Source organism: Propithecus coquereli, unplaced genomic scaffold (assembly GCF_000956105.1).
Source record: "Propithecus coquereli isolate 6110/MARCELLA unplaced genomic scaffold, Pcoq_1.0 Scaffold208, whole genome shotgun sequence".
Lineage (NCBI taxonomy): Eukaryota > Metazoa > Chordata > Mammalia > Primates > Indriidae > Propithecus > Propithecus coquereli.
This window is the reverse complement of record NW_012145856.1, coordinates 2,011,561-2,026,739: the sequence shown is the minus strand read 5'-3', so window position 1 is coordinate 2,026,739 and position 15,179 is coordinate 2,011,561. Positions and strand designations below refer to the sequence as shown.

At 52.3% G+C, this 15,179-nt stretch overlaps 2 protein-coding genes across 2 annotated transcripts; both read left to right on the top strand.

The window, feature by feature from the left end:
• Positions 1-2,288: 2,288 nt before the first annotated feature.
• VAMP5 (vesicle-associated membrane protein 5) lies at positions 2,289-10,694 on the top strand. Its single transcript, XM_012644214.1, has 3 exons — positions 2,289-2,332; positions 9,606-9,743; positions 10,235-10,694. Exons 1-3 carry the CDS (start codon positions 2,330-2,332, stop codon positions 10,442-10,444), a joined length of 351 nt encoding a protein of 116 aa, XP_012499668.1. The 5' UTR covers positions 2,289-2,329; the 3' UTR covers positions 10,445-10,694.
• Positions 10,695-12,965: 2,271 nt separating this feature from the next.
• Positions 12,966-14,870, top strand: RNF181 (ring finger protein 181). The gene is made up of 5 exons (XM_012644213.1): positions 12,966-13,160; positions 13,809-13,939; positions 14,122-14,231; positions 14,393-14,467; positions 14,737-14,870. The coding sequence occupies exons 1-5, from the start codon at positions 13,075-13,077 to the stop codon at positions 14,794-14,796; spliced, it is 462 nt and encodes a 153-aa protein (XP_012499667.1). The 5' UTR covers positions 12,966-13,074; the 3' UTR covers positions 14,797-14,870.
• The last annotated feature ends 309 nt before the right edge of the window (positions 14,871-15,179 follow it).

Below are 15,179 nucleotides of genomic sequence, written 5' to 3'. Positions count from 1 at the left end.
GTGTGAGAGGTACTTTCTCCCTTTCCATTTTGCCTTTGGCTTTTCTATTTCTTTTCTCCCCGAGGACTCTCTGGCTGAGGTTCTCCCATCTGAGGCCCAGGTTGTCAAAGGATGAGAGTGTATGTTTGGAGAAGAAAGATTTTATTCATTTCTGCTCCATTCATTATCATGGGACTCAAGAAAAATAATTTTTGGGGGGTCTTGGCATATGGAAAATTCAAAACTTTCACAGCTTGTTTTTTTTTTTAAGCAATAGGGTCTCACTGTGTCACCCAGGCTGGAGTGCAGTGGTGCGATCATAGCTCACTGCAGCCTCGAACCCCTGGGCTCAAGTGATCCTCCTGCCTTAGCCTTCCGAGTAGTTGGGGCTACAGGTGCATGCTACCATGCCTAGCTAATTTTTTAATGTCTACAGAGACAGGATCTTACTATGTTGCCCAGGCTGATCTCGAACTCCCAGCCTCAAGTAATTCTCCCATCTTGGCCTTCCAAAGTGCTGGGATTACAGGTGTGAGCCACTGTGCCCAGCCCCTTCACAGCATTTTAGGATAGTATACGAGATTTTTAAGTGTCCCCCTTGGGTCTTGCCACGGCCCTTTATTACTTTTCTTCTGGAATTGTTAGCTAAGACGTGATGCCGACCTGGACAGAGCATTTAGGAGCTGGCTAAGGGCCTCCTGCTTCTTCTGGCATGGCCCTCTCTGTTCTGTGGCCCTGTCGTAGTCTAGAGCCAAGGGTTGGAGGAACTGGACTGCTTTTCCTTTTCTCATAGTTCTGCATGTTCTGTTTGTCTTTTCTCTGCCCCTGCCCTTTGGGACTTAGTAAGGCCTCTGGGTCTCAGCTGTCCTGAGGGGGCGAGCATCTCTCCCCCACATCCCATGGCTGGGCACAGTCAGTGTCACAGGACGGGGCCATGGTCTTCCTTCCCCTCCATGCACAATGAGCCTCTCTGTCTTCAGGCCTCCCTCCTCCCCACCAGGTTCCACCGTCGTTGTCACTCTTTCCAGTGCCTAGTCTGCCTTGGTTTGTGGGGAGGGTTTTTGCCATCTCTGTCCCTGTGTCCTCCAGACTCTCCAGAATTGGAAACAACCTGTTTTAGGGAGGAAGTGGGGAAGGGGCAGGGTTGGGAGAAGGATTTGGGACTAGACTGGCAAGTCAGGTTCTGGAATCATACTCTGGAATTTGGGGAGGGAGAAGGAAAGCACAAAAGAGATCCTCGGGGCAGTTTTTGCCCAAATTTATGTCCATCTTCTCTCTCCTCAGTCCACTCAAAGTCTAAGAAACTGAGGTGACATCTCCTCCTTGGGACCCAGGCTGTCCAGATTGGGTGTGAAGGTCGAGAAACCCTCTTGGTTGGGGACTTCTGTGTTCACAGAGGCTCAGCCCCAGGGAGGGAAGCCCTTATCCCCCTTGATAAAGAGGGGCCTCGTTTGAGATGTTGTGGGTGGCATGGGGTGGGCAGGGAACAGGTGGTTGGTGGTTTCTCTGTAGCATTGATAGGAGAAGATGGGTACAGTCAGCTCAGGAAGGCTCTGAAGTGTGGCAGACACGCCAGCCTCCCCATCATCTGACTGAGGAACAGGTTCACACCAGGGCAGAACTGCACTTGCCCTCATAGGGGGAGAGAAATACAGACAAGCTAGGGCTAGAATCTCACCCATGGGGTCTGCTTTCTTTTTGAACTGAGGTGAAATTCACAGAACATACAGTTTACCATTTTAAAGTGTACAATTCAGTGACCTGTGTATTCTGAAGGTTGTGCAACCATCACCTCTCTTTAGTTTCAGAACTTTTGGGGGGCCTGTTTTTGGCGATGGGTGACATGCATTCAGAAGGTGGCAAAGATCCTGCCACCTCGTGGCATCTCGTTCATGGGTCTCCAGCACCTAGCACTGTGCCTGACAACGACATTCACACAGATGCTTGTTGAATGATGACGCCTCCCCAGCGAAACCCGATCTACCCGTCTCGATGCGGCCGGGGAGAGGTCTGCAGGGCCCGTCTGCTGTGCCCATCTCAGAGATTAGTCCCCCAGGTGTGGCCCGCGTGCAGACCTGGCGGCGTGCGGTTCAGGCGTAGCCCCCAGTTCACGAGGCTGAGGTGTCATCTGAAGTCAGGCGTCAACGGCCCGGGAGGAGGCGCCCCCAAGGACCCCGTCACTGTCGCCGGTCGCTTTCGATTTGACCTGGTCTCGGTCCCCGCTTGCGGAAGGCGCGCCCCCCGCCCCCGCTGGGCGGCCCGCCCCGCCCCGCCCCTCCGCTTCCTTCCCGGCCGCTGCCTCTGCGGTTGCTGGGGCAGAGGAACCCGAGCAGGCGAGGAGGCGGCGGCGATGGTGAGGGCCCGGGCGGGGCCGGCCAGCCTGGCGAGGGGCAGAGGGCGAGGGGAGGAGAGAGGAGTCCGAAGTCTGAGGGCGGGGGCGTCCCCCCGGCCCGCGCGGGTCCCAGCGAGGTGACCGCGGCCAGGAGCGGGACGGGGGCCGGACCCTCCGCTCCGCGCGCGGAGGAAAGTGAGGCGTGCGCCCCGTCCGGGCTGCCCCTCGGAGGGAGCGGGGCTCGGGCTTCCCATTCTCCTGGAGCAAAGCAGTTAAGAGCACCGGCTCTGGAGTCACACTCCGGGCTGGGATCCCGGCTCTCTGACCCCGGGACAAGTCTCTTAACCTCCTTGAGCCTCCTTTTCCGCATCTGTGAAGTGGGGTCAGCAATACCTGCCCCGGGTCATTGCGAGGTTAAAGGAGATACAATGGCAGAGATCCGCCTGGCACTCCGAAGCCACTACTAAGAAGTGGTAGGTAATGCGATGATGACCTTTTCAGCCCTTCCCGCAGCTGCCAGCAGCTAAGCTTGGCCCAGAAGTCGGAAACCTGAGCAGATGGGGTGGCAGAGGCCATTCCAGCCCCATGGCAGCGTGTTGGAGAGCAAACTCCTTCCCCGGGGGAAAGAGAAAGGCAGATGTTTACTCTAAAAGTTCCACTGAAGTTATCAGTGTGGCACAGGGCTGACTCCCTCCTAACCTCTACCTAGTGACACATTCCTGAGTTGAGTCACTCCCACTCCTGCTGCAGACTATGGCCTCTGTCCTCACTTGCCATCTCCAAGGCAAAGGTGTCAGGAACAGCTGGTGCCAGTTTCCCCGCTCCCCTGGGGCTCCTGGGAAGATAGGCTGGTCAGGAAACAGGCTTGGTGCTTTAAGATTCTGCTTTGGAGAAACTGGCAGAGATGTGATGGATATGTGGCCTGGCTAGGGGTCATGATGCCTGGACAGCCTGTTCTCCAGGGAACTGGAGGCAGGAAGAGGAAGTAGGACAGGAAGGTAGCACTGAGCTCTGAAGCCACGCCGGGAAACTCAGGGAGACTCTGAGAAAGGACAGATCCCAACCCACTTCGAAGCATGCAGGGCAAGGGATCAGGCAGGGTTAGGGGTTCACCTGCCCTTAGCTTTTGGAGAGAAGAGGAAATTCCTGAAATGAAGGCTGAATGCAGGATAATTTATTGGGGCTGGCTGGGCATGGTGGCTTACACCTGTAACCCCAGCACTTTAGGAGGCCAAGGGTATGAGGATCTCTTGAGCCCAGGAATTTCAGGCTGCAGTGAGCTATGATTGTGCCACTGCACTCCAGCCTGGGTGACATAGCCAGACCCTATTGCTATTTAATTTAAAAAAAATGGGGGGGGGAGTTTACTGGAAAACCTTGGGTCTCTCACAGATACATTTGAGGCAAATAGTGGATGAGGGCCTTGGGAGGGTATATTGCTCTCTCTCCTCCACTCATCCTCTTCTAAACCGATCCTTCTGTCTCTTCTTTCACTCTTGCCCCTTTCTCTGTCCTCAGTTCTCTCCCTTCCTCCATCCCCTTTCCCTACCTTGTCCTTCTTTTCCCTTCTCTTCCCTTCTCTGTGACTCATTCGGTCAACAAAGATTTCTTAAGCATTTCCTTTGTGCCAGTCGTGGTGACAGGTATAGGGGATAGAGTAGGAACAAAGCAGTGATGGGAAAGATGGAAACTGAATCATTACTTGAATTCATTCATCTTGTAGATGGTACTTTCTCCAAAGACTGTGTGTTTCGAGCCACAGGCCCCCCTTATATGCACACAAGTTGAGTTGGTGGCATCAAAAGTGTTGATGGGTCTTTAGCCAGTCAGCTATAGCATCTGACATCCCTTTACCTGCATCTAATTTAGCACAGGGGCTAAGAATGTGTTGCCTGGAGTCTATGTTGGCTCAACTCACTGGCTCTGTGACCTTGGACAGGTGATTTAATACCTCTGGGCCAAAGTTTCCTATAAAACTGGGATAACAATACTGTCTTCAGTGGGTTGTTGTGAGGATTAAATGACCTAGAGCGAATGAACAACTAGCAGCATAGTGCTTAGCTCAGAGTATGTATCTCTTGGATGGTGGCTGTTATTATTGCTCAAGATGCAAAACCTTCTCAACAGCCTGCAATGCCTGGTGGAAATAAACTAGATGCTTGTTATCAAAGGCCCATGTAAAGTTCTGTATTTAGATTAGAAACAACTAGGGCTGGGCGTGGTGGCTCATGCCTCTAATCCTAGCACTCTGGGAGGCTGAAGCTGGAGGACCTCTTGAGGTCAGAAGTTCGAGACCAGTCTGAACAAGAGTGAGACCCCGTCTCTAAAAAAGAAAAAAAAAAATTAAAAATAAATAAATAAATAAAAATAGATTAGAAAAAACTAAATGCACAAGTTTGTAAAAGGGAAGACCTTGTGTGGCTTGCATTTTGTAAAACTATCTAAGAGGTTTTATTGGCCATAACTATTATATAGTTCTTAAGATCTGACTGCTAAAAAAAAGAAGAAAAGAACTAGGGAAATTTGGGCCACATCAATAATAACAGTGCTTGTTTATTGAGCATTTAGTATGTGTCAGGCATTGTGCTAAGCTTTTTATTTATAATGTGCCACATAATCCTTAGCTGACATTATGAGGTAGATATTATTATTACCACCACCGCTTTATAGATGAGGAAGTGGAGGGTCAGAAAGGTCACATCCTCAGTTCTCAGTCACTCAGCTGGGGAGTAGCAGAGGCAGGATTTGAATAAACAGAGGGATGCAATGTGAAGCCCTGCTCTTTGTCTCTGAGCTCAGCTGAGTGTTGACCCAGGGAGGAGATGAGACACCACTGCTGGCTCCCATCCCTTTGACAGAGGAGGGGGAAACAAGGAGAGTTAGGATGATGAGGGGGTTTTTGAGAGCTGTGTTTTCTTTCTTTCTTTCTTTTTTTTCTGAGACAGTCTTGCTCTGTTGCCCAGGTTGGAGTGCAGTGACATGATCATAGCTCACTGTAACCTCAAACTCCTGGGCTCAAGCCATCCTCCTGCCTCAGTCTCCTGAGTAGCTGGGACTACAGGCATATGCCACCATGCATGAGCCACCATGCTGGCTAATCTTAAAATTTTTAGTAGACACAGGGTCTTGCTCTTGCTCAGGCTGGTCTCAAACCCCTGACTTCAAGGAATCCTCTCTCCTCGGCCTCCCAAAGTGCTGAGATTACAGGCATGAGCCTGTAATCTGGCCAAAAGCTATGTTTTCAAAGGAGGAATCAAGGGTATTGGCCCTAGAAAAACCCGGCAGGAGATTTGAGTGTTGTGGAGGGCGTGTTCTCTATAGAGGGTAACAGTCTGCAAGAACATTTCCTGTGGAACTGCTACCCTCTGGCAATAACATAACTGCTTTCCTCTCACCCTGGCTCAAAACCTCGAGCCCTGCAGGCCCCTGGCCTCGGGTCTTAGAAATGACTCTTTCACCCACTCTTCCCCTCCAAGCTCCTGCTACCCACTGACCTTGGCCGCTCCGCATCTCCTCACACCCTTGCTGATGGCCTCCTCCAGCCCTTCTGGCCGGCCTCTCTGCCCTGACTCTTCTCACTCTCATCCATGCCTGTTTACCACCAATAGAGAAATTATCCTGAAGCACTTCGCTGCTGTGCCCGTGGCTCGAAAACCTGCACTAGCTCTTAAGTTTTGTCACTCCCTCAGAGCTAGTCTCCTCTGTTTGACTTTCTCTGCCTTCTCCAGCCCCACTCTGCCCCTCTTCCCTTACCCTCTACCTGGTCGGCCACTGTCAGTGTGTGTCCCTATCTCCCAGTGCTGGAAAGCCCCAGCTCCCTACCATCCCTCAAGGGGTCACCCCACCCTTCCAATCACATTCTTACCCTTCCAATGGCACCCTCTCTGTGGTGGGCCATGACACTGACCTATCTATGTCACACAGTGTAACTCTTTTCTCTAACTGTATCATATATGGCCATTCCCCAGTGCAGAGTGATCTCCTTGCAAACAGGCACAATTCATTCAGTAACTGTTTATCATGTGTCCACTGTCTGCCAGGCACTCTGCTGAGTTACACGGTGGCGTAAGGCAGCATGGCCCTCGCTCTCTGGTTCCTTATCTCCTTCCACATTTCCTGGTGCTTTATTTCTCGTCATGCCAGCAGAGACCTGTGCGCATAGTCAGTGTCCTTTTTCTTCTGGTTGAGTGGGGCCAAGGAGCGGTGGAGACTTGAGTCTGAGGGCTCTGTGTTCCTTGGAGCGGATATGTTCTTTTAGGCCTGGGCCCATCTTGGCTCCAGGCAGGCCTGGCTTCACAGTTGAGGGGAGACTGGTCCAGATTACAGCTGGAGACACAGCCGGCTCTCCAGAGAATGTGACCCAATGTCACCCCTTGTTGCAGAACAAGATAACAACAGCTGTAGAGTTCAGAATAGAAAAAAAATGATAGGCTGGGCATGGTGGCTCATGCCTGTAATCCTAGCACTCTGGGAGGCTGAGGCAGGAGGATTGCTTGACGTCAGGAGTTTGAGACCAGCTTGAGCAAGAGCAAGACCCTGACTCTACCAAAAATAGAAAAATTAACCAGGTGTGGTTAGTGGTGAGTGCCTGTAGTACTAGCTACTCCAGAGGCTGAGGCAGGAACATCGCTTGAGCTCAGGAGTGTGAGGTTGCAGTGAGCTATGGGGACACCACTGCACTCTACCCAGGACAATAGAGTGAGACTCTGTCTCAAAAAAAAAAAAAGAAAAGAAAAGAAAAGAAAAAGGAAAAGAAAAAAACTATAACATCCAGCATCTTGCCAATCTCTAGCAGTGATTGTCATTTTCAAATCTTTGTCCTTTCTCAAGTTTTTGCCTTAAACTGAATGTGGGGAAGGCCAAAGGGCCGAATAATGGAGGCTTGTTGCATACTACAGTAGTAACAATGGTGGTGATGATGGTTGACTCAGGAAGCATTAGAAGGAGCACAGTTTCACAGTTTCGCTGCTCTCTTCTTCATTCCGCTGTGTTCCCCAGCTGCTACTCTGCTGCTTCCCCCAGCCTGGGAATGCTCCCTCCCCTACAGTGGTTCGCCTGCCCCTTCTCCTGCCCTCTCTCAAAGTTGATTGCTTTTCTAGCTCATGGGTAAATATTGACCTATTTGGGTTTCAAATGCCTGCCCCTTGAAACTCCTGCTGGGCTAGATAAACACACTGGGAGAACATCTCTCAAGAGTTGCTTTTGGATAGGCTATAATGCGATTGGCCCACTCACTGAATCCTTGCAGTGGTCAGCACTGTGCTGGCCTCCTGGGCCCCTGGGACAGTGGTGGAGGGAGGGAGGGCACTGATTCCCACCCTCCCTCTGGGAGCTTGTGGTCGGGTTGGGGAGATAGGAGTCATACCCTGAGAATGCTTGGAGGTCGTGTGCAAGGCAGCTGCAAGAGGCCTGAAGGAGGATTCTTGCCTGTGTAGGAGGTGGTCCTCTGTTACCACCAGATCCCTTTCAACACTTATGTTTTCTGGTTTTAAGTGGAATTCAGGCAAGTGCCAAAATGTCTGCTGCAGACAATGGGCGATGTGGGCTGGCAGGAAAGGAAGCGTGGCCTCTTCTGTGAGGAGATGTGAACAAGGCTGGGCTGTGGGAGAGCAGGCTGAGAGGAGGGAGTTGCTGTGGTTTACTAATCTGCTGGTATTCATCTCCCTGAAATGTCTGCACCTGCCCTGGGTCTCCAGCTCACGCCCGGGCCTCCTGCTCTGAGTCTCTCTGTCATGTACCCAAGGCCCAGTGCCCTTCTTGTTCATGACCCAGTCTTTCTTTTTCCCCCCTGTCCTCTCAACCTGCCCTGACATTGACCCTGCACCTCCCTTCCCAGTCCTCTGAAATGAGCTGGGGTTTGTTAGCTGAGCCTGCTGCCAGACTGGGAAATCCAAGGCTTGGTCTCATCTTTGTGAGTTGGACTCCAGTAAAGACCCTGGCTGACTAGGAGGTGGGAGGCCAGGAGCCAGGACGGCTGAGGTTCCCAGGCAGAGAGGGAACTTGGGGCACTGATTCAGAGAGTGTGGTCAGGCCAGGAGGCAGAACTGGCCTGACCAGTCAGAAGCCTGAGGAGGGAGATCCATCCCAGCTTCTCAGTTAGGAAGGGGGTGTTACGCAGAAACTATGACATGTGCTGGTCCAAAATTACCTTTGTAGGCCAGGCAGGGTGGCTCACACCTGTAGTCCCAGCTACTCAGGAGGTGGGAGGATAGCTTGAGGCCAGGAGTTTGCGGCCAGCCCGGGCAATATAGCAAGACCCTGTTTCTACAAAAAAATTAAAAAAAAAAAAGAAATTGTGCTCGGTTCAGCAGCACATATACTGACATTGAAACGATACAGAGAAGATTAGCATGGCTCCTGTGCAAGGATGACATGAAAAGAAAAAAAATTTAAAAAAAAAAGAAATTAATGTGTGTCTATAGTCCCAGCTACTTGAGAGGCTGAGGTGGGAGGATCACTTGAGCCCAAGGAGTTTGAGGCTTCAGTGAGCTATGATCATGCCACTGCACTCCAGCCTGGGTGACAGATCAAGACTATCTCTTAAAAAAACAAAAACACAAACACAAAATTGCCTTTCTAGCCCTGTGGAGTAGATCTCCCCTCTGTCTGGCTTCTAGACAAGTAGCTTGGTTCCCTGTTCTTTGCTGCCACCTTAGGTCAGCAGGAAGACTCAGGGCAGGTGTGCATGGGTTGGAGGCTATCTTGGAGCAAGTGAGCAAATTGTCTGCTTTGTGGGAGGGTGGGGTCCTGGGAGGGTCCCACCGAGGGGCAGCTTAGGGGAAGCTGAGATGCTTAAAGCCAAGTCTGACCTTCGCCTGCCTTGATGGCAAGTGGAGGCACCTGTGAGCCCGAAGGTGCATCGCACTCACCCAGGAGGCAGCCTTTCACTCCACACATATCATACCCTTCCATCCCTTCCATCTGTGGTTCCCAACTCCTGGGCCACCAGACTGCTGCAGGCTGTGGCTTACTAGGAATTGGGCTGCACAGCAGGAGGTAAGTGGCAGGAAAGCAAGTGAGCGAAGCTTCAGCTGTATTTACAGCTGCTCCCCATCACTCGCATCACTGCCTGAACTCTGCCTGCACCCCGTGCCCCGCCCCCCCACCCCTGGTGGAAAAATTTTCCTCCATGAAACTGGTCCCTGGTGCCAACAAAAAGGTTGGGGACCACTGCCTTACATGAAGGATGCTGTTACTCACACACTGTCCCCATACACAGTGGGGGAAGGGGGCTTCTAGGTCTCTGGGCCAGGTGGGGGCCTCACACTGCCCTGACCTCAGGCTTGGTGCCCAGGCAGGGAAGGAGTTGGAGCGGTGCCAGCAGCAGGCGAATGAGGTGACGGAAATCATGCTCAACAATTTTGACAAGGTCCTGGAGCGTGATGGGAAGCTGGCGGAGCTGGAGCAGCGTTCAGACCAACTCCTGGATATGGTATGAGGCCGGGGGAGGAAGTAGGTGGGGGAGGGCAATGGGCAGAGGGGCAAGGAGGCTTGGCAAAGCCCTCAGAGGGAGCTCTTAGGCTGAGCTCAGGGTCTCTGGGTCCTTGGAGGGGCTGGACCTTCTTGAAGGCCAGTGTGGGACCTCCGGGTTTCCTGAGGCACTCCTATCCTAGATAGGCAACGGTAGGCTTCACGGAGTAAGAAGTCCTTGGTTTGAAGCCGTGGACCTTCCTAAAGGTAGACGACTGGCAGTATTAACTGGGGGTGAGCAGCTAGGGCTTAAAGTCAAGGACTACACCAGTATCGGAGACCAGGATTCAGGCTGGGAGGGTCCCAGGGCAGGTAGTGTGGAGCAAGAGAGCAGATAGGATGGGGAGGAGGCGGGAGGAGACTAGGCTTTGCTAGGGCAGGGTTGGGAGGAGCTGGCTCTGAGGCCAGTGGGGAGCCAGCTAACTCTCACCCTGTGTTTGCGGGTGTCCACAGAGCTCAGCCTTCAGCAAGACAACCAAGACCCTGGCTCAGAAGAAGCGCTGGGAGAACACCCGTTGCCGGATCTACTTGGGACTGGTGGTGGGTGGTGGCCTGCTCTTCATCCTGATTTTGTTGCTGGCCATCTTTCTCCCACAGAGCAGTGAGAACAGTAGTGCCCCGCAAGCCCAGGATGCAGGCACTGCCTCAGGGCATGGGGACTGACACAGCTGGGCCTGGGGAGAGGCTGAATGGCGGCACTGGCCCATTCTGGTTTCCAGAGAACCCTGGTGTTTGCTCCTGTCTGAGCCACCCCAGTGAGCACTGAAAGGCAGCCCTGATGTGTGCACCTCTGCATCTCCCATCATGCCACAGACTGGCCCTTGAGGGCAGCCTGCTGTATTGGCCATGCCAGGCCAGCCCCACCTGGAGCTCAGTAAAAGCTGCTGTTTGATTAAAAGCCGGTGTGTGTATGTGTGTGAGTGTGTGCATGTGTGTCTGAAGGTCCCTAGGTTGGTTAATCCCACTCTGCCTCCACCCCTGGGGTTGCTTAGACAGCTCACCACCCAAAGAACTTCACCCCCTGGAGGTGGCCCCTTCTGCTCCCTTCCCTACTTGATCCAACCGTACTCAGACCTTTCTGGAGTGTGGGTACAAGGATACAACAGTCCCCAAACCAGACCCTTGAACCAGTCTTCCTCCCCTGAGGCTGATTCCCTGAGAATGAAATTTGTTATTTTTCTGACATCTTGACATTTCAGAGGACCAGTGAGACTCTAGATGGGATGACAAAGATGAAAGCACTTCAAAAACATTTTTATGAGGCTCTCCCTTTTAGATAGATAATTTCCCCTCTGAACACTTTCCCCTGCCCAATTTCTGCACTCATGTTCTTCCTCAAGCTTTACACCAGACTATAGATGAAGTGAGTAGCAGTAAAAACAGGAAGGGCTTCTATGGTGTTGTAATGTAGGGTCGCAAAGGATGGCCTGTAGTTTGCCCTGTAAGAAAGAATTCTGGCTTTTCAAAGCTCCAGGGTCACACAGGGCCAGGCAGGCAGGCAGTGCCTTCAGGGACACAGCAAAGACCACTGGGCAAAGGCATGGAAGAAGGAAAGAAGGCCACACCAAGACCATGGAAACAGGACAGCCTCTGTCTGGGCTCCTTAACTACAGCTGAAACGCAAGTGTGGGTAGCGAGGGGAATTCAGGGTCAAGTGTGTAAAAAAATGCAGTTCCCTGCTGGGTAGAGTGAGGGCTACTGACAGAAACAAGAACAGAAACAGAAACTATCCCTTAAAGTTGTGTGTTGCTTTACCACTTACAGAGCTTGTTACTTTCACTGGGCTCATTACCATCTTCCTCTCCTGGGAAAGACAGAGGAAAGCACCTGGCCCTGCGGTTGGTAAGGTACTTGCAACACCATTTAAGCTGCGTGAATTTGGACAAGCCACTTCTGAGACTCGGGTTTTATATATGTAAAAAAGACATAATGATGCTTAGTTCCCAGGACTGTTGTGAGGATTACTGATACTATGTGTAAAATATCCATCAATGTAACACTTATAGATGCTAAATAGTAGCTATCATCCCAATCATTGAGTGCAGTGGTTCTCAAACCTACCTCACATTAGAATTACCAGGAGAACTTTTATTTTTTTTTCTGAGACAGAGTCTCACTCTGTTGCCGGGGCTAGAGTGCCGCGGCGTCAGCCTAGCTCACAGCAACCTCAAACTCCTGGGCTCAAGCAATCCTTCTGCTTCAGCCTCCCGAGTAGCTGGGACTACAGGCGTGCGCCACCATGCATGGCTAATTTTTTCTATATATATTTTTAGTTGTCCAGCGAATTTTTTTCTATTTTTTTAGTAGAGATGGGGTCTCGCTCTTGTTCAGGCTGGTCTCGAACTCCTGAGCTCAAACGATCCGCCCGCCTCGGCCTCCCAGAGTGCTAGGATTACAGCCGTGAGCCACCGCACCCCGCCACCAGCAGAACTTATACAAATGCCATTGCCCAGGCCCCACCTAGAATCTTCAAGGGTATCACACATTGGGGTGTTGTTTCTAAAGCTCCTCCTGCCCCTTCTCTCCTCAGGGGATTCGTGATGCCAGGGATGCAAACCATTTATTTAGTTCCAGCCACTTGCTTTACAGAAGCTAGGAATGAGGTTGAGCAATGGGCTGAAGGTCATACAGTCCCATGAGCAGTGAGGTCCCAGGTTCCCTATCAGAGACCTTCCCTCTCTTGGTTGAGGAAGTTTGCTCCATCCTTATTATTATGCCTAACACGTAATAAATGCGCAGCAATTTTTTTTCGAGGGTCGGGGAGGAATCAAGCGCTAACTCCTGAGCCAACTAGAACGCGGCGGGGCAGAAGAGCCCGGCGGGAGCTTGGCAGAGCAGCCGGAAGCACCCCGACTCCACACTCGCGAAACCCAGAGCCCTGGGCCAGAGCCTCCCTCTCTCTGGGAGGCCCCTAGCATTCGCACTGCCAGGCCCTCTGGGACTCAGGGCCGACCGAGGACCCTTGCAGCCCCACATACTTGGCTTTTTAGGGAATTACGGACACCAGCACGCAAGAAACTCCCGGGAATTTCCTCTTGGCTTGGATTCCTAAACAAATGTTTTCCGACTAGCGTTGGCTTTTGTCATTGGCTTTAGGCTTTGGTCACCTGACTTGTTCAAGCCAATGAAAGGGGGCCGAGTTAGTACTTCCGCTTTCTGTACCTTTAACGGAGCCCGCCCGTCCCTCGGATAATCTGATTGGCCATCCTCTCTCAACTCGCTAGTTTATTGGTCAGCGCCGCGAGGCCCCAATCGAGTTTGGTCCGAGCGCTGTGTCAGACAACCCCGCAGCCATGGCGTCCTATTTCGATGAACACGACTGCGAGCCTTTGGATCCCGAGCAAGAGACTCGAGCGGGCATGCTGCTGGAGCTTGCAAGGTGGGTGCGCGGGGCTTGAGGATGGGGCCTAGGAAGCAGGGGCTGGGGCTGGCCGGAGAAGGCAGAGTAGCTGGGGCGGCAGATTGTGGGAAGAACCGATGAATAATCTGGAGTGTTAGTCCAGGCGGCTAGATTGAGGGGAGGGGATTGTGCACGTCGATTATTTGGCCCGTCCGTGGGCGGGTCCAGGTGAGGGAATTGTGGGAAAGACTGGAGCTGGAGAGTTGGGGGGAAGGGGGCTGGGGCGGGAGGGCCGCAGGCTCTGGGAGGCACGGAGAAGGTGGGGCATGGGGGAGGATAGGGGCTGTGTGCGTGTGAGTCGGTATATTTGTTAGGAACGCCAGGCAGGGGAGCCCACACTGCCGACTTGGAATCTGGCTCTACCAGATCATTCTGCGTGGCCTGAGTAACTCCTCTGAGCATGTTGCCTCATGTGTAAAATGAGAATAAACCGTCTGCTGGGGTTGTCTGATAGCACCTGTAAACCATTTCCCACTATGCTTTCTTATCTAGTGAGCATCTACTAACCACTGAAGGTAGCTATTAGTAGTAGCTGGGCAGGGTATTTATCTGTTAATGCCAGCGGATTATGGGGACAAAGAGAAAGTATGGTTTTCTTTGGTTCTGACCTTGCATCCTCCTCTCCAGGTCACTTTTCCATAGCATGGACTTTGAAGACTTGGGATTAGTAGTAGATTGGGATCACCACCTGCCCCCACCTGCTGCCAAGACTGCGGTGGAGAACCTCCCTAGGACAGTCATCAGAGGCTCTCAGGCTGGTGAGGACACTAATTTCTTCTGCTGTTTGGGGCAGGTCTGCCAGAACCACTCCCTCCTTAATCAAGACTATGGTCTGGCCCTTCAGTTTTCCACGCCAGGTTGGGGCAAGAGTGTTCTTCAGGAGTGGGAGCTGGGAGGTGGGGTCTGTAGCACCTCTTCTGATCAGCACTCCTTCCTAAAGAGCTCAAGTGCCCGGTGTGTCTTTTGGAATTTGAGGAGGAGGAGACTGCCATTGAGATGCCTTGCCATCACCTCTTCCATTCCAACTGCATTCTGCCCTGGCTAAGCAAGGTACTGCTTTGCTTCTTCCAGCCTTTACCCTTCCCTGGGCGCAGTTCTCAAGCTTCCGTTTGTGGACTGCTGGGGGATCGAAGGGTGGGAATTGGAGTGGGGCAGGGTTATTAGCTTATGAATACTAGACTGGGGCTGGAACACTGCCCTACTTTTCCCAGACAAATTCCTGCCCCCTGTGTCGCCATGAGCTGCCCACTGATGATGACACTTATGAGGAACACAGACGAGATAAGGTAGGGGCTGGTGGTTAAGTGGAGCGGGTCTTAATGGGCTCCTTTGGCCTTGTCCCTGCTCTCATTTCCCACATCAGCAGGTCTGGGTTGGTTTGAGAATCCCTGGCTCTAGCCACCTTCCCAGTGACTTTGGTGAGGGGCAACAGCCTCAGCAATACAGATGCGAGAGGCCTGAAAACAGTGAGACTCAGCCCCATGACAGCTTTCCCACCCCCTCACCAACAGGCCTTCAGCTTTGGCCCCTGCCCAGTGTGTCCTTTTTCCTCTAGGCTCGAAAGCAGCAGCAGCAGCACCGACTGGAGAATCTCCATGGAGCCATGTACACGTGAGGAGGCTGGGGCCGAGTGCTGGCCCTCTGTCTTCCTCCTGCACCTTGAGTCCTCATTAAAGGTTTCTGTACTCATCCTGAAGGCTACATTGCTCACAGGCCTGGGCAGGGGCTCTGCATCCTCAACCAGGTCCCTACTGCTATGGGAGAAGGTGGTCCTAAACGAGAGAAAGCATCAGGTGGTGTTTCCCTTCCTGCTGGCCCATCTGGACTCAGGGCAGTGGGGCACAGGTAAAGAACTAGATCACTGGGCCAGCCAAGGCTTGGATCTGTGTGTTCACGGTCGGAAGGTAAAAATGTGTCAGGGTCTGGCACCCAGTAGCTACTTAAAGCTGATAAACTTAGCCTACATCCTCCTCCCTCTGCAATTCCTAGTTAACTTTG

Excerpts from the sequence above, each read along its gene's own strand:
- VAMP5 (XM_012644214.1), top strand. Across the intron at positions 9,744-10,234 it reads CAGACCAACTCCTGGATATG|AGCTCAGCCTTCAGCAAGAC; the intron begins GTATGAGGCCGG and ends GGGTGTCCACAG.
- RNF181 (XM_012644213.1), top strand. The coding sequence starts at position 13,075 with ATGGCGTCCTATTTCGATGAACACGACTGCGAGCCTTTGGATCCCGAG. Across the intron at positions 13,161-13,808 it reads ATGCTGCTGGAGCTTGCAAG|GTCACTTTTCCATAGCATGG; the intron begins GTGGGTGCGCGG and ends CCTCCTCTCCAG. Across the intron at positions 14,468-14,736 it reads AGGAACACAGACGAGATAAG|GCTCGAAAGCAGCAGCAGCA; the intron begins GTAGGGGCTGGT and ends TTTTTCCTCTAG.